The sequence below is a fragment of the Salvelinus fontinalis genome, chromosome 31, assembly GCF_029448725.1.
Source record: "Salvelinus fontinalis isolate EN_2023a chromosome 31, ASM2944872v1, whole genome shotgun sequence".
Taxonomy (NCBI): Eukaryota; Metazoa; Chordata; class Actinopteri; order Salmoniformes; family Salmonidae; genus Salvelinus; species Salvelinus fontinalis.
The window spans coordinates 42,052,580-42,071,512 of NC_074695.1; the positions used below are offsets into that span (position 1 = coordinate 42,052,580).

The 18,933-nt window shown below is 42.2% G+C and overlaps 1 protein-coding gene across 6 annotated transcripts in view; it reads right to left on the minus strand.

The window, feature by feature from the left end:
- Positions 1 to 1,484: 1,484 nt before the first annotated feature.
- Positions 1,485 to 18,933, minus strand: part of LOC129830287 (intermediate filament family orphan 2-like) — a 33,395-nt gene continuing 15,946 nt past the window's right edge. The window contains exons 3-10 of one of the 6 annotated variants that reach the window (XM_055892746.1): positions 18,749 to 18,847; positions 18,578 to 18,622; positions 7,632 to 7,817; positions 7,303 to 7,466; positions 6,696 to 7,089; positions 5,226 to 5,324; positions 4,833 to 4,969; positions 1,485 to 4,666 (exon numbers count right to left, since the gene is read on the minus strand). In XM_055892746.1, coding sequence (XP_055748721.1) covers positions 4,561 to 4,666; positions 4,833 to 4,969; positions 5,226 to 5,324; positions 6,696 to 7,089; positions 7,303 to 7,466; positions 7,632 to 7,817; positions 18,578 to 18,622; positions 18,749 to 18,847 — 1,230 coding nt within the window. In that variant the 3' untranslated portion in view covers positions 1,485 to 4,560. The remainder of the gene's footprint in view (positions 4,667 to 4,832; positions 4,970 to 5,225; positions 5,325 to 6,695; positions 7,090 to 7,302; positions 7,467 to 7,631; positions 7,818 to 18,577; positions 18,623 to 18,748; positions 18,848 to 18,933) is intronic. The other 5 variants (XM_055892748.1, XM_055892749.1, XM_055892747.1 and 2 more) reach the window with 5 other exon arrangements.

Consider the following 18,933-nt stretch of genomic DNA (forward strand, 5'->3'; position numbering starts at 1 on the left):
CATGTAAAGTGTTAGTTCCATGTTTCATGAGCTGAAATAAAAAATCCCAGAAAGGTTCTATATGCACAAAAAGCTTATTTCTGTCAAATTTTGTACACAAATTTGTTTACATCCCTGTTAGTGAGCATTTTTCCTTTGCCAAGATAATCCATCCATCTGACAGGTGTGGCATATCAAGAAGTTGATTAAACAGCATGATCGTTATACAGGTGCACATTGTGCTGGGGACAATAAAAGGCCACTCTAAAATGTGCAGTTTTGTCACACAACACAATGTCATTTTAGAGAATTTGGCAGTATGTCCAACCGGCCTCACAATCGCAATCCACATCTAACCACACCAGTCCAGGACCTCCACATCTGGCTTTTTCACCTTCAGGATCGTCTGAGACCAGCCACCCGGATAGCTGATGAAACTCTGGGTTTGCACAACTGTCAGAAAGCGTCTCAGGGAAGCTCGTCTGCGTGCTCGTTGTCCTCTCCAGGGTCTTGACCTGACTGCATTTCGGCGTCATAACCGACTTCAGTGGGCAAATGCTCACCTTCGATGGCCACTGGCAATCTGGAGAAGTGGGCTATTCACGGATGAATCCTGGTTTCAACTGTACCGTGCAGATGGCGTCGTGGGGGGCGAGCGGTTTGCTGATGTCAGCGTTGTGAACAGAGTGCCCCCTGGTGGAGGTGGGGTTATGGTATGAGCAGGCATAAGCTACGGACAACAAACTATTTTATCAATGTCAATTTGAATGCACAGAGATAACGTGACAAGATCCTGAGGCCCATTGTCGTGCCATTCATCCGCCGCCATCACCTCATGTTTCAGCATGATAATGCACAGCCCCATGTCGCAAGGATCTGTACACAATTCCTGGAAGCTGAAAATGTCCCAGTTCTTCCATGGCCTGCATACTCACCAGACATGTCACCCATTGAGCTTGTTTGGGATGCTCTGGATCGACGTGTACAACAGCGTGTTCCAGTTCCCGCCAATATACAGCAACTTCACACAGCCATTGAAGAGGAGTGGTTTCAACATTCCACAGGCAACAATCAACAGCCTATGCGAAGAAGATGACACGCTGCATGAGGCAAATGGTCACACCAGATACTGACTGGTTTTCTGATCCACGCCCCTCCCTTTTAAGGTATCTGTGACCAACAGATGCATATCTCTTTCCCCAGTCATGTGGGAATACATTTTTTTTTAATTGATTGATTTCCTTATATGAACTGTAACTCAGTAAAATATTTGAAATTGTTGCATGCTGTATTTATATATTTGTTCCAGTATATCTTTTCTATCTAATATTTCACACAGTGGTGAATGTAACTGTCTGAAATGTGTAGCAAAATTCTAGTAATTCAGATGAATTATATTTGTCATCAAGCCAAGAGAAGCACAAATTGAAATCTTACACAGTAGGCTGTCAATTTGCTATCTGCCCTAAGAGATAACGTTAAAATAAAGAGCCGTCTTTTTATTAAAACAATTTTTATTAAATATATGGTTCAGTCACACAGTAGATTTGCAAGCATCTGCATTCAGCTGCATTCTGCACATAAAATACAAATATGAATCTCGCAGCTAGCAAATCCCTGGCACCCATGACTGTTCCCAAAGAAACTAACAGATATATTCAAATACGAATGTCAAAAATCAATTTACACATGATTATCCCTTTATACGATTCAAAATTGCTCTTCCATTTTTGTAGAGCATACAAACTATAATGAAATCTAGACATACAGTACATCAATAACAGGCTGTGTGTATCATGATTCATAAATGTTAGTGCTAAAGTAGCATTTAACAAAAATAAAACAATGTAATAAGGCAATTCATATTGATTCTGAGTCCAGCATATCAGTAAGCCTGGTCCCAGATCGGTTTGCTCTGTCTTGCCATCTCCTATGGTTGTTCTAATGCCAAATCGACCATAGGAGTTGGCTTTACAGCACAAACAGATCTGAGACCAGGCTAGTGTATCAGTAGGCACACGGGTATTATTTAGATGACCATATTTGGTCATATTTACCCTCTGAAAATACTGAGTGACACCATTCCTCAGAGAGAGTGGAGTCATTTGACACACCACGTTGAGGCCAGATGTGCTGAGCTTTGGCACTGGTGCAATGTTTGAAACCGGTTCATTTTTAGAGAGATTTCTAACATAAAAAGTTAGGAAAAAGGTAAAGAGCTTTTAGCTTTGTATTTTGGTCTCTTTGATTCCCTTCTGAAAATGATAGGTGCACATTTGCACTGGTGCAAATTATAAGTATATCTGGCCCCAAGTCTTCTAGGCTGTCAGATTAACAGACGGATCATCATTTCCCAGCAAAAAAAACTAAGTAATGGAGGTTAGTCCAGAAAAATAAGGCTTGCTTATTGCATAGTACAGTACTTCAACTCAAGTTTTACCCCTCCTGTGATGTCCAGATATGGGGGAACTTGGACAAGTTTACCAATTCATACAGTACCTGCAAAGGCACTCTGGGCCTTCTTTGTATGCGCATAAGCAATGGCATCTACATTAAGGCAATCTCCGAATGAATCTAAATCTGACTTCAGTGAGTGAAGATTGACCTCGTGTCCAGTACGTGAAATTAATTTCCCCTGCCAACGCGTAGGCCTAGATTCAATCAGATCAAGCTTTAAACGGCGATAGCCAACACCCACACAGCTGATATTTTGCCGGTGTCGGAGGTGTAACTGCGTTGACGCTGTCAAATAGGGGAGCAGCTGCTCTTGTGATCATTGCCACTAAGCCAGAGTTCTGAATGAAAAAATGTAGGTTACAGTTGAAGTCGGAAGTTTACATACACCTTAGCCAAATACATTTAAACTCAGATTTTCACAATTCCTGACATTTAATCCTAGTATTTGGTAGCATTGCCTTTAAATTGTTTAACTTGGGACAAATGTTTCGGGTAGCCTTCCACAAGCTTCCCACAATAACTTGGGTGAATTTTGGCCCATTCCTCCTGACAGAGCTGGTGTAACTGAGTCAGGTTTGTAGGCCTCCTTGCTTGCACACGCTTATTCAGTTCTGCCCACACATTTTCTATGGGATTGAGGTCAGGGCTTTGTGATGGCCACTCCAATACCTTGACTTTGCTGTCCTTAAGCCATTTTGCCACAACTTTGGAAGTATGCTTGGGGTCATTGTCCATTTGGAAGACCCATTTGCGACCAAGCTTTAACTTCCTGACTGATGTCTTGAGATGTTGCTTCAATATATCCACATCATTTTCCTTTCTCATGTCAATTAGCCCATCAGAAGCTTCTAAAGCCATGACACCATTTTCTGGAATTTTCCAAGTTGTTTAAAGGCACAGTCAACTTAGTGTATGTAAACTTCTGACCCACTGGAATTGTGATAAGTGAAATAATCTGTAAACAATTGTTGGGAAAATGACTTGTGTCATGCACAAAGTAGATGTCATAACCGACTTGCCAAAACTATAGTTTGTTAACAAGAAATTTGTGGAGTGGTTGAAAACGAGTTTTAATGACTCCAACCTAAGTGTATGTAAACTTCCGACTTCAACTGTATGTAGAAATAATGATGCTCAAATTGAAAATCATTAAACTGAATGAGGATTTCTATCAGCCTAATCCAGGTGCAGATTATGTCTCACGGTTCAGTGTTCCAACTTGTAAACAACGCTGCATGGGATTTCTGTTAATGCGACTCTGCAGCTAACGGCGATGTCTGCTTTAGGTATAATGCTCGGAGCCGCTTGTGGATTTGACAGTTCTAATGCAGTTCCACCTCAGGCACCACCAAAACAACTGCTCTGCAGATGTCGGCTAGCGTGGATCTAATAGAACCTTGCCCTTATTTTGAATTATAAACTGGGTGGGGTCGAGCCCTGAATGCTGATTGTCTGAAAGTCGTGGTATATCAGCTCGTATACCACGGGTATGACAAAACATTTATTTTGACTCTTCTAATTACGTTGGTAACCAGTTTATAATAGCAATAAGGCACCTCGGGGTTTGTGGTATATGGCCAATATACCACGGCTGAGGGCTGTATCCAGGAACTCCACGTTGTGTCGTGCTTAAGAACAGCCCTTAACCGTAATAAATTGGCCATACTCCACATCCCCTCGGGCCTTATTGCTTAAATATATCATATGGACCACTGAATGCTTTGCTAGATCACTAATGGCTGAATATGTCCGGTTTCCTTTATCTTAACATGGTTAGGATGAATACTGGGGTGAATACACAGTAAAATGACCATAGGTGTACAGTAAGTTGAGTGTGTGTGGAGATACTTGTGTTTAGTAGGGGTGACCCCTCAGATCAGTGGTAGGCCAATGAGGAGCAGTGAGGAGGAACCAACACTGCACCTTATTGTGGAATACAAGTTCATCCTTATGTGGGTAAACCGGTGAAGCACCAATAGATTCCACAGGGCTCCTCTTAGATCAACTGGAAACCTGCTGAAGAAAAGGGGGACCACAGCATTGAGGAACAAAGGCATTTCCTCCATCATCTTCTCTGGGTCAGGTGGTGGGGTAGCCAGGGGCCGGAGGGTCAAGGGTCAGTTATCAGCTGACCCCTCCTACTGCCTCTCCGTCCTTCTCCAGCTCCTCCTGGATCTCATCACTGTTCCCTGAGTCGCTGCTCGCTACCGAGCTGAACGATGGAGAGTTCCTGCACCAGAGAGAGGGGAAACAAGGACAGATGTCAGTCATTGATATCTGTGTGATTATGCCTACTGTGTAGCAAGGCCGTTCTCAAGACACGTCTCAATGGAACAATGCACCATTGCATAGAAATGCCATTGTTTTCCATGTGTGGAGAAAGAGGTGTTTCTGACCTGCCGGTGCCCCCTGAGCCCTTGATGAGTCTCCTGCAGGTCTCCATCTGCACATCCAGGCCTCTCTTCATAGAACACATCTCCATGTACTCTTGTAGGTGACGGTTCATATCACTCTTAGCTGTAGCCAACTCATACTGAGGAGAGAGCGAGAATCCAAGATGTGGGAGAGAGGGGGAGTCAAAAGGAGAGTAAGATAGGTGAACGATGTAAGAGAGTAAGAGCAAAAGAGTGGGAGGAGATGTGAGAGGGTGAGTCAGAGAGGGAGATTGAAAAGAGAAAGTGGCGCAGAGATTGAGGGGCAAAGACGCTCTGCAGTAATAATTGATGACTAACACACAGGAGAGTGAGTTGCACACATGAACCTTGACCTCTCTTCTCTTGGTCTCTTACCTCTATTTGACCCATGGTCTCCTGGTACTCCTTCTCTCGGTTCTGGAAGAGCATCTCGGTCTCGTCGATCAGGCTGCCCAAACTGCCATCCTGAGAGGCCTAATAATCCCCAACAGACCCATTTAAACTATGTGTACTGTAGCAACGTTCAAAGTGCAGTAGTAGACTTTACTTTGCAGCTTGGAGACACCGTTATCGACAATAAACACTTTCATACAGTTTACATTCGTACAGTCGTAAAAAGGATAGATAAGGTAGATAAATATCCCACTGGGCACAGACGTCAGTTCAACGTCTAGTTTCGATTTACATTTGGTTGAGTTGTCAACTAACATTAATTCAACGTGAAATCAGCAAAACATTTCACCATCTCATTGGATTTAGGTTGAAGTTGGGTTAAAAAAAAGACAAAATGCCCTTTACGTTGATGACTTTTTTTCAAATCCAGTCAGTTTCCCACGTTGATTCAACACCATCACATTGAGTTTTTAGTTTGAAATGACGTGGAAACAACGTTGACTCAATCAATTTTGCCCAGTGGGATCGGTCGAACACACAATTTAGCAATACACACACCAACACACAATTAGACAAACAATCAATTCAAATAAATAACGACACAATTGTATTTTTACATATATTCCGTAACAGTTTCTGAGGCCACTCAGATTAAATGTCTTACAGCAACAAGGGCATGAGGCAGGTTGCCTAGTGGTTAGAGCGTTGGGCCAGTAACCAAAAGGTTGCTAGATCGAAACCCCGAGCTGACAATGTAAAAATATGTCGTTTTGATCCTGAACAAGGCAGTTAACCCACTGTTCCTCGGCCGTCACTGTAAATAAGAATTTGTTCTTAACTGACTTGCCTAGTTAAATAAAGGTTTTTTAAAAATGAGGAAATAGGAAGGCCTAAAAAAATCCTTGACAGAGACATACAGGTAACTGACAAAATAAAGCAAACACTTGAGTAAATGAGTCAGGTGGTTCACACAGTTAATTAAGCATTTAAAATCCCATCATGCTTAGGGTCATGTATACAAATGCCCAGTTGTCCATTATTTTGGCTACCATGACTTAGAAGAAGAGAGCTCAGTGACTTTGAAAGAGGGTCTCAAAGAAGCATAAGGGGTTTAAATGCTATTTCTGTGTGTGTCTATGTGTGTGTGTGTGTGTGTGTGTGTGTGTGTGTGTCAGTCAACAGATCTCAACCCAATTAAACATCTTACGGGAGATTCTGGAGCAGCACCTGAGACCACCAACAAAACACAAAATTATGGAATTTCTTGTGGAAGACAGTTGTAGAATCTATGCCAAGGCGCATTGAATCTGTTCTGGCAGCTCGTGGTGGCCCAACGCCCTATTAAAACACTTTTTGTTGGTGTTTCCTTTATTTTGGCAGTTACCTGTATCGGACATATTTGAAAAGTTCCCAGACACTGCTTTTGGATGAGCAGTAGGGGGCAGCACTAACCTGCCCAGGGCCCTCCCCCTGTCCTTCTGCTGCAGCAGCACTGGCTGCAGCACAGGGGGTGTTGTAGTTGGCAAAGTCCTCCCAGAGGAGCAGTGTCTCCTCATTCTCCTCCCAAGTTAGGCTGTCACAGTCGTCATCAAAGTCAAACGTCTCTCTCCTGGTGACAAAGGAATTATCATCTGAGCAAGTTCTGCATAGAAGAAAGGGAGGGAGAAGAGGGGAGAGGGAGGGACAGAGAAAAAGAGAGGAGGCATGGAGGTGGAAAGGGAGGGGAGAAAAGAGAGAAGACAAAAAAGAAAGGAGGAAAGCCAAAACCAAACGGAAAGGCATGCACATTTTAAAAGGGTTCGCAAATGAAGAGGACAGGGAAGAGAGAAAACAACAGAGACAGTGACTGACAGATGAAAACATGACAAAGTCATAAAGCACACACGAAACTGACTATGAGACGCTATCTAACGCGACAGACTACAGTGGGGATTTAATTCACAGAACGAGATCATATGGCTCAAACAACACAGTTAGTTGGATAACATATCGACCCTAGTCGATCAGCTAGCACTTAATAGCTTTTTTTTAACACAGGTCAAAGGTTCGGGCCACTCACAACTGATTGAGCATGCGTTTCATCTCGTCTGTGATGTTGAGTGACTCTACGACCTGCTCCTTCTCCTCTTCATCCTCCTCTCCACCACCAGACTCAGTTTCAATCTCAGGACTCCTCTCCTCGTAGACAGCCTTACGCTCTTTCCTCCTGCAAGATGCAGCCCCCTGTGAAACCACACACCACACACTAGTCAGCTGTGTGTGAAGGAGAGTGAAAATGTGTGTGTGTGTGTGTGTGTGGAAAAAACATTTAATGGACATTTGTGTCCTATTTTCTACATGAAATGAGCCCTTTACACAAGGGGTACATATGAAAAGCTATCCAGTTACTTTGCTCTCTGGGGGTGCTCTGGAGGGGCTCATGTGTGGGCTCATGTTGAACATCTTGCTCATGTCTTCTGAATTGCGTTGCTGAGCCACGTCACAAAGCTTGGCCGTGATGTCAATGCGTCTGCAGATGTCCATGTCCACCTTCATGGCCTTCTTCTGGATCGCAGTGTCCAAGTCTGACATTTCCTACAATAAATATTTCATTGGTTATGATGATCAGAGAATATTATACCCATGAGCTGTGTCACCGTCTACTATTTGCCCAATACTGCAAGTAAGAGTGTACAGTTTTCTGAGGCAGGACCTCAACCATCATCATCATCCCATTTTTTAGTTAATCTCATAGTATCTCAAGGCAATGACTTGCAGTTTAAAGGTAATAAACTCACTTAAAGGGGAAGTATAAGAATATTTATATTTTTTTGTGATTCCATACATTGAAACTAGTTAGGCGGAGTTTTTCTTTCTCCCTGCAATCTACTAATGGAAAGCTGCAAAAACGGGTCACGTGACGTGTTTTTGCGCACTTCTAGCTCTGCGCTGTTGTCAGTCAACGAATGATTGAGAAATCCGCAAATTGTGGAAATTTGTTTTTGTTTTACTGAAAGCCTACGGCCGAATGAGACATTTATAGAAAATCAAAAGTACTATCGATTTTGGGTCAGGAAATGTATACTTTTCAACATAAAACGATTGGGATTATTTTATGTGAAGACTGCAAACACAGCAGATATGGGTAACTATCTCGTGCTTGAAAACTGAATCTACGGCCCTTATTCACAATCACAGATGAACATTTTTTTTTGCGGAAAAAGTTAAAACAGCCTAAACAACCTGACCGACTGCAACAACAGTGAAGATGGGTAAAATCTGCACGTGCGCTATTGTGGCTCAAACTCGGTGCCCTTATTGCAGCAAATGGGGGAGAAGGAGCTGCCGCAAAAGTTGAAAGACTTATCAACGATAGCCTAAAGTTAGTTCTGAAAAGTGAAAACCCGAAGAGATGACAGCAAGAGCAAGCTGGTGTTCGGTCCCTGGCTGCACTTTATATAATACATATAATAAATATTTGGTCCTTTGACAGATGCAGAAGTAGCGATAAAAACAAGTAAATAATATGTAAACACTCCGACAGCCCATCTTGCTAATTTACGTATCTGTAGTAAGCACTTAATTGACAATGACTACAAAAGAGATCCGTGTTGTTTTGGTGTTTTGTTCCGGTTTTGGTGTTTTGTTCCGACCACAATCGGAACAAAACACCAAAGAAAACTCAAAGACACAGCTGTTCATTCTGTATACCCATGGAATGGATCACGTGTCATGCTAAAAAACAGAAGAGCATTTGAGAAGGGAAAGCATCAAAGCGAGCGTGCAGAGCAGACTGGTCTCATAGACTAGACGGAACAGTAAACGTAAATCCGGGACACTCAAATTAGTATGATATACCGTAGTTATGTTTGATATGGTTATATAAGATAGAGGGGTTACTTAAGGTTAGGGTTAGCTAAAAGTGTTTGGGAAGGGTTAGCTAACATGCTACGTAGTTGCAAAGTAGCTAAAAAGTAGTAAGTAGCTGAAAAGTTGCTAATAAACTAAAATTCTAAAGTTGTCCGTGATGAGATTAAAACACATGACCTTTATGTTGCTAGACGTTCGCACCATACACCATTTATATACCTACACATCCACCCCGACCAACCACCCTCCTTTTATTTTTGCCTTAACCCTTTTAGGTAACCCTACCCCTAACTCTAACCTTAACCTAACTCCTAACCTTAACACTAACGTTAGCCACCTAGCTAACGTTAGCCACAACAAATTGGAATTCGTAACATATAAGTTTAGCAAATTCGTAACATACTGTACTTTTTTTGCAAATTCGTAAGCTATTGTACGAATTGTATTCCTAACATATCATATGACTTGCAATTTGTAACATATATGAAATGGTTGATGGACATCCACAAATGAATACATACCATACAAAACGTAACATATCATACTAAATGGGGTGTCTCGGATTCACATACAGAATAATAAGAAATGTTGTGCGGAGGTATGTAGTCTAATCAATGCAGTCCGAGTTGATCTTATTGTGTCTAGTCGCTTTTATTCATAATCATAATCTCCAATGTCTGATGTGTTGGTTAGCCATGGTTTATTTGCATGAGAACATTTCATGCTTTAACAACTGTATAGCCTTGCATGAGATACATGGCCCCAGGAACCACCTAGGGCAGGCCTATTTGGTTGCATTGCATGTAGTCTGGTCTATTGTGTATTTGTAACCCCCACCTCCCCCTGTCGATAGTGGCCATGAGTATCATAACAATTTAATTACTTTTAGCCCCATGGCCACAACATTTTTTATTACAGATTATAAATGTGGTATCACATTATACTTGTGTGTTACTGTTAAAAGACTATCTGACTTGATCCTGTGTTAATCTATTTATAATTGTATAATTAGCCTAGCAGTAGTAATTATCATGTTATGGTTTAGATGGAATGATCTATGTTCATTGTATTTGTAGCGGCAGTAATTATTGTGTTATGGGTTAGATGGAATGATCTATGCGCATTGTATTCGGGCAGAGGGAAAGGGCCTGTCTTGGCCTGTCTCTTGAGGCCAAGAATGATTCCTCGAGGGTTGAATAGCAGTCATGTGTCTGGAGTTAGCGCTGACAGATCATAATTACTCATCTATAACACTTTCTTATATCTTTATATACTCTTGCTGTGAATATACCCTTTTTATATATTCTTAGAGATTGAAATTAGCGTTAGGTTGAAGCTCTTTGTGTATGAGAAGTGTAATTATCTAGTGGTCTGCAGTGTACTGTAGGAATGTGTACTTCCAATAACTCAAGGCCTCTCCTGACTGACACGAAGACCCGTGAAAGGCACGGAGGAATACGAAAGCTCTGGATTTAGGCTGGAACACGATAACACCAACGGGAGGAACAGACTCAGTTCTTGCCCAGCAACAGAGATGGATTGTTTAACATAGAAATACAAGAAGGTCACTCGGCCTAATCGGAAGGTATAAATATATGTGCTTGTGTGACCTGTAGGGGTGGTTTTGCAGCTGCAACACCCAGTGTGGTGAATAAATCGAGCTGGAGTTTTTCTTGGGAGTCCGTCGGGATTTGTGTACCAGAAATTAGAATCCAACAGTTAGGATGGAAGTTTTTCTTTGTCAATACACATAACAATAGTACTTTAGAATATAACCCATATGATATCAACTCACTCGCAGGTTCTGGGCTCAATAGATTGGTCTTCAAAGGACCCCAAAGAACTGCAAGCTCCTCTTGCACCCATGTGAGTTGATGTTGTCTACTGCAACTGTTCACACTTTTCCCCAATGTCTGATGTGTTGGCTAGCTATGGCTTATCTGCGTGACAAACTTTCAGGCAACTGTATAGCCTTACGTGGAATACCTGGCCCAAGGAACCACCTGTGGTATATGATTGCCCATAGTCTGTCTATTGTGTATTTGTAAGCCCCACCTCCCTATGGGTATAATTACTTTCAGCACTATGGCCATATGTTAGTAAGGTTAGTAAACAGGTTAGTAAACATGCTATCACTTGTGTGTTAGGGTGGACATTTTTCTTTGTCAATACACATAACAATAATAATTTGGCATATAACCCATACTATATCAACTGTTAATCCCTGTCACATTTCCTTTTGTATATAAATACTGTATGCACTGACAGAATGCTAATGTTGCATTACATTTGTTTTATGAAAGACTGCATCAACAAGTCAAAGCTCCGGGCCTTCCACCCAGCCGGGGCCTGATGTCCTTCAGGCATCCTGGTCCCCTACCCGTCTCTTAAAGCTCTGGACCTTCTACCCATGTGTCCCCTACTACTAAGAAGACCAGGCAGGAGGTAACCAGCTCTGTAATTGGCACTTGGCATTGCATTATGAAAACATGTTTTATACGTTTGATTCAAACGGGTGACAGTAAAGCGGCTTTAAATTTGTCATTATGCGGTCAATCTTCTCTCAGCAACTTAAGTCCATGGGCTTTGCAACTGTGTCCAGAGCTTCAGATTCACCAGAAAGGATCTACGAGTCGTCGGTAAGTATCCTAGGACAATTGACATATTTTCTATGATTCCATATAGCAAAGTCTTATTCAGTATGCGCTGTTATAATTTCTGAACTCTAAGGCCATTTTTGAGTATTGTCTTTCTAAGGAGGATCAGGGAAATACATCCAGCTACAGCAGCCTCCTCCACCTCGTCCTGATCTCCACCTTCCCAGCTGGACACCAGCTTTAGCTCCCCTGATTACCAGGACCAGGGCTCTGACTACAGTCGTGTCCAAAAGTTTTGAGAATGACACCAAATATTATTTCCACAAAGTTTGCTGCTTCAGTGTCTTTAGATATTTTTGTCAGATGTTACTATGGAATACTGAATTATAATTACAAGCAAGTGTCAAAGGCTTTTATTGAAAATTACATGAAGTTGATGCAAAGAGTCAATATTTGCAGTGTTGACCCTTCTTTTTCAAGACCTCTGCAATCTGCCCTGGCATGCTGTCAATTAACTTCTGGGCCACATCCTGACTGATGGCCGCCCATTCTTCATTCATCAATGCTTGGAGTTTGTCATAATTTGTGGGGTTTTGTTTCTCCACCCGCCTCTTAAGGATTGACCACAAGTTCTCAATGGGATTAAGGTCTTTCCTGGCCATGGACCCAAAATATCGATGTTTTGTTCCCTTGTTCCATTGTTCGTCACCAAACTGTTCCTGGATGGTTGGGAGAAGTTGCTCTCGGAGGATGTGTTGGTACCATTCTTTATTCATGGCTGTGTTCTTAGGCAAAATTGTGAGTGAGCCCACTCTTTTCGCTGAGAAGCAACCCCACACATGAATGGTCTCAGGATGCTTTACTGTTGGCATGACACAGGACTGATGTTAGCGCTCACCTCGTCTTCTCCGGACAAGCTTTTTTCCGGATGCCCAAAACAATCAGAGAAAATTACTTTACCCCAGTCCTCAGCAGTCCAATCCCTGTACCTTTTGCAAAATATCAGTCTGTCCCTGACGTTTTTCATGGAGAGAAGTGGCTTCTTTGCTGCCCTTCTTGACACCAGGCCATCCTCCGAAAGTCTTCGCCTCACTGTGCGTGCAGATGCACTCACACCTGCCTGCTGCCATTCCTGAGCAAGCTACTGGTGGTGCCCGATCCTGCAGCTGAATCAACTTTAGGAGACGGTCCTGGCACTTGCTGGACTTTCTTGGGCGCCCGGAAGCCTTCTTCATAACAATTGAATCGCTCTCCTTGAAGTTCTTGATGATCTGATAAATGGTTGATTTAGGTGCAATCTTACTTGCAGCAATATCCTTGCCTGTGAAACCCTTTTTGTGCAAAGCAATGATGATGGCACGTGTTTCCTTGCAGGTAACCATGATTGACAGAGGAAGAACAATGATTCCAAGCACCACCCTCCTTTTGAAGCTTCCAGTCTGTTATTCGAACTCAATCAGCATGACAGAGTGGTCTCCAGCCTTGTCCTCGTCAACACTCACACCTGTGTTAACGAGAGAATCACTGACATGATGTCAGCTGGTCCTTTTGTGGCAGGGCTGAAATGCAGTGGAAATGTTTTTTGGCGATTCAGTTCATTTGCATGGCAAAGAGGGACTTTGCAATTAATTGCAATTCATCTGATCACTCTTCATAACATTCTGGAGTATATACAAATTGCCATCATACAAACTGAGGCAGCAGACTTTGTGAAAATTAATATTTGTGTCATTCTCAAAACTTTTGGCCACGAAGTGGATTGTGCATGGAGTCCAAGATCATGCATCTCATCAAGCTTATCGGAAAGTGTGGGTCTGCCATAATCAACACCAGCAAAATATTAAAAGGAAGCCAAATCAAGATCAACTGGTAGAGCGCATTAAAGGATGTATGGGAAGTTGGGAATCTTGCCCGAATGTTAGAAGGATGTTACAGGCGAATGTAGTTGCACTGTCTTCAGTGCTGTTCACTGGTAACACTTTCACAGACATAAATTACTAGGCTGAACTATGTCAAATACAGTTCCCTTCAAAAAACAACATAATTTTCAACCTACTTTTCAGTCCTCTTACTTCCTACCCGTCACAACCCAGGATTACAGAGACGGAAGCAGGAAAAGATCATTTCCACTATGGTTCAGGATGGAAATGAAGGGAAGGCTGTCCACATCTGTGGTGACGGAAGTAATGACAGCCCTGGCTGGCTACTCCGCTAAATTTATGACATATAGGTAAATGAAATTATAACCAGATCATAATAAATCATATTCATATCATAATCAATATTTTTTTAAGGGACATTTTAGTTCTGCATAGCATACGTATGAAACAATGGGTTCTCTACTTGACAATGAAAATCATTCATTCCTTCATTTATACAGCTTCATGGATGACAAGACCAAGAAAGTCATTCAAGCTAATGTGATTTCGGTAGGTCCATTCATTGCAGTTATTGCTTCCAGTATAGTCAATGTGAATGGTCAAATGTTCATGTTATTTCAAATCTGTTTTTGTATACCTCTTATTTTTTGTATTTTCCAAAACAGGTCACTGAAGCCAGCAGCTCAATTTCAATTGAATCAGTTGGATTTCGGGGAGAGGACTGAACAGCATACTGACAGAGGGTGTACCTGTATCGTTTATAACTACTCTTGTTCACCAGGGCTGGCACAATTATCGTATAATCGTGTAACAGACAATTATGGACAATAAACGTGAACTTAAAAATAAGATTGTCTTAATACATATTCATTTTAGGAGAAGGGGGATTCAACTTCATATTCAAGTAGATATAGTTTACCCAATAGCGGTTTTCAATTTGAACATGAAGTGGGTCAAATTGGTACTCATTTTACGGTTAGAACTGCATCGTTGGGAGGAAAAGCTGTGTTGTAATCATATTCAAGTTTGTCATAGCTATTTTTCAGAGATGCATTACAAGCTCAAAACATTTTTCAACAAAGATGACAATTATGACAATAACCGTGGCCATCTGCATGGCAATTAATCGTTACCGAAAAAATTCCATAATCGTCACAGCCTACCTTTCACCATCAATAAGAAAAAGAATGCGAGAAGAACACCCAACATGAGCTGGATTGCTGGCATGTTTCAAAGGGTAAGTTTATAACTATTCCACCAACAGCAGAGATGTCCTTCACTGTCATGTTTGCGTTTTTTGATGTTTAGGTAAAATGTTGACATTTCCTCTAATAGGCTTGACAAAGAAACTTCTGGCAGAGTCAAAGAAGGGCAACGAAGTGCTAAAATGCTCTACATGGTCAATCCGACGTCTGCATTGGCTGTGCAGCATTTACGGTGACATGGCCTCTGCAGAAGTCAGGGCATTCATACTTCTTGTGCCTCGCGGAGCAGCACAGAGCTTTTGTGAAGGAAGTTGTTGGGATGGTGTTCAATTTTGTTTCTGGTGTCCTTTGACAGCTCTTTGGTCTTGGCCATAGTGGAGTTTGGAGTGTGACTGTTTGAGGTTGTGGACAGGTGTCTTTTATACTGATAACAAGTTCAAACAGGTGCCATTAATACAGGTAACAAGTGGAGGACAGAGGAGCCTCTTAAAGAAGAAGTTACAGGTCTGTGAGAGCCAGAAATCTTGCTTGTTTGTAGGTGACCAAATACTTATTTTCCACCATTATTTGCAAATAAATTCATTAAAAATCCTACAATGTGATTTTCTGGATTTTTTCCCCTCATTTTGTCTGTCATAGTTGAAGTGTACCTATGATGGAAATTACAGGCCTCTCTCATCTTTTTAAGTGGGAGAACTTGCACAATTGGTGGCTGACTAAATACTTTTTTGCCATTATTTTTTGCCATTATTTTTTTTGACAATATGAAAACAGGTTCTTATTTTCTGTTCGTAGTTGTTGCTGTTATTTCAAGTTCAATATGTAGGCCTATATTTCCTATATCTTACTCAAATAGCATTGTGATAATGTGAAAACATATCAAGACAGTGTTTGGGCTAATGTAAAAACATAAACCCACAACGGTCCAGCTCATTGAGCTTTATGATAAGCGATCATTCAATAAAGTAAAGAACAGCTACTTACTTGTTGGATAACTGTCCATTTGGCCCAGCCGGAACGGGGTTGCGTCTCCAATTTCTTTTTAGGATACTGAAAAATGTTTCCAGGCACCAGAGTTGAAGTGGACAGCAAAATCCCTGTGGTTGCGAAAGCAAACTAACTGCTCCTCATCATCAAATTCTCTGCAGCATAAGCATTCTTCAACATTGAAGCACAGTTACCACAGCTGCACCACCAATCTGCGTTCATCCTGGGAAAGGCTGGGGCTGTGGTCCTGCTGCTGCGGCCTCGGTGGCAAGAACGACAGCGGCCATGTGAAGCTCAATTTGCCTCAATTCTTAATACTCAGGCTCAAATAAATCAGGTTCGACGACACCATCAACGCCCCCCCAGTAGTTGTATTAATTACTCGCGAGTATTACGTTGTCAGACATATTTGTAGGTTGTTGTTTACTTTCACATACCTAATCTGTTTTTATGTAAAGGTATTTCCTCACAAGAGCACACATGCACAGTTGTTACCTATCTCTGGTGTTGCAGTCGGCCACATAAAATAATTATATAAAATCATCCAAATTGTTTTAGTTGGAGAAGTACACATTTCCTGACCGATAGTACTTTTGATTAAAAAAATGTCTCATTAGGACGTAAGCTTTCAATAAAACAAAGAATGTGTCCACTGACAACGGAGCAGAGCTAGCAGTACAAAGACAAGTCACCTGACCCGTTTTTGCAACTTTCCAGTTCTAGACTGCAGGGAGAGAGAAGGGGAGAAGGCTAACTAAACGAACAAAAATATAAACACAACATGCAACAATTTCAAAGGTTTTACTGAGTTACAGTTCATATAAGTAAATTTGAAACAAATTCATTAGGCCCTAATATATGGATTTCACATGACTGGGAATACAAATATGCATCTGTTGGTCACAGATACCTTAAAAAAAAAGGTAGAGGCATGGATCAGAAAACCAGTCAGTATCTGGTGTAGACACCATTTGCCTCATGCAGCGTGACATATCTCCTTTGCATAGGGTTAATCAGGCTGTTGATTTTGGCTGTGGAATGTTGTCCCACTCCTCTTCAATGGCTTTGCAAAGTTGCTGGATATTGGTGGGAACTGGAACACGCTGTCGTCCACGTCGGTCCAGAGCATCCCAAACATGCTCAGTGGGTGACATGTCTGGTGAGTATGCAGGCCATGGAAGAACTGGGACATTTTCAGCTTCCAGGAATTGTGTACAGATCCATGCAACACGGGGCTGTGCATTATCATGCTGAAACATGAGGTGATGGTGGCGGATGAATGGCACGACAACGGGCCTCCTGGTCTCGTCATGGTATCTCTGTGCATTAAGATTGTAATCGATAAAATGCTATTGTGTTTGTTGTCCGTAGCTTATGCGTGCCCATACCATAAACCCCCCCCCACCACCAGGGGGCACTTTGTTCACAACGTTGACATCAACAAACCACTCGCCCACACAACACCACACATGCTGTCTGCCATCTGCCCGGTACAGTTGAAACCTGGATTATCTAGCCTGCCCGTGGCCATCGAAGGTGAGCATTTACCCACAGACCTCGGTCACGATGCCGAACTGCCGTCAGGTCAAGACCCTGCTTAGGATGATGAGCACGCAGATGACCTTCCCTGAGACGGTTTCTGACAGTTTGTGCAGAAAATATTCAGTTGTGCAAACCCACAATTTCATCAGCTGTTCGGGTGGCTGGTCTCAGACGATCCCGCAGGTGATGAAGCCGGATGTGGAGGTCCTGGTTTGTCATGGTTACATGTGGTCTGCGGTTGTGAGGCCGGTTGGACGTACTGCAAATCTTCGAAAACAACGTTGGAGGCGGCTTATGGTAGAGAAATTATCATTAAATTCTCTGGCAATTCAACACGCCCTCAAAACTTGAGACATATGTGGCATTGTGTTGTGTGACAAAACTGCAAAAAGAGTGGCCTTTTATTGTCCCCAGCACAAGGTACACCTGTGTAATGATCGTGCTGTTTAATCAGCTTCTTGATATGCCACATCTGTCAGGTGGATGGATTATCTTGGCAAAGGAGAAGTGCTCACTAACAGAGATGTAAACAAATTTGTGCACAAAATTGGAGATAAATAAGCTTTTTGTGCTAAGGAAATCTTTTATCCTTTTTCACTTTACATGTTGCGTTTATATTTTTGTTCAGTATAGTTTCAATGTATGGAATCACATAGGTAATGTTGGATTTAAGGTAAACTTCCCCTTTAACAGACAGTGCCATTTTTTAACAAAGAACAAATTAACTTGAAAGGGTTCAAAAGTGGCTGGGAAGGGCAAAGTGTGGTTGCGTGTGAAACAGTAGTTGGGCCGGGTTTTGGCTAATCTGTGAACGTAGCTACTCCAGACCACAGACTGGGCGAGTCCGGAGCCCAGCTGGAGTTCATTAGAAAGCAGGCCAAAACCACAGGGCCTCAAAGAACAGGCGGAGGCTGTGTGAGGCGAGCCATAGGGGTTTCTCATCTCACTGCTACTCTGCCTGTCTATCTGTCACGCCCGGCCGCCCATCCGTTCGTCTGCCTGCCTGTGCAGCTAACTTGGCTCTAACCAATTCCAAAGGAATGTCTTAGCCTCAGGGTTTAAGGGAGAGTGTCCATGTGTGGTATGACAAAAATGTGTGGTGAGCATTCTGACTGCCAGGCTGTACATATCACCGACAGGAGAGAGTGGTAGCATGCATCAGTTGCAGAAGAGGTGGGTGGATGGATGAATAGATTTACGTTGGGCGGGTGGCAATAAATGGGTGTGATTTTAAAAACAAAGTATAAATAGTGTCAAAAAGCTTTGCAACTTACAGTAAGTTGAACCAGTCCGCACAATTGAAAGTTGGTTGGGTGTTTCTAGTTTAAATGGAGCACACAAAACTACTAAGTGATTACTATTTACTTAACCTTTCACCATGACATTTCTGTGTAAATACCGGGAGAATAAGGAACTGTTGAAGAAAGCCTGAGTGTCATACTTACATTGTCATTCATGAGGCTCTTGAAGACCACCAGCTCTGTCTTCAGTCTCTCCACCTTCTCAGTGAGCTCCACCTGAACCACTTCAGACTCCTGGGCACTCTGGAGAGGGCAGACCGTGGAACAGACAGCCACATCACACTCTACAACTCATCTATTGACATACCACGGCTAAATACAATTTACAC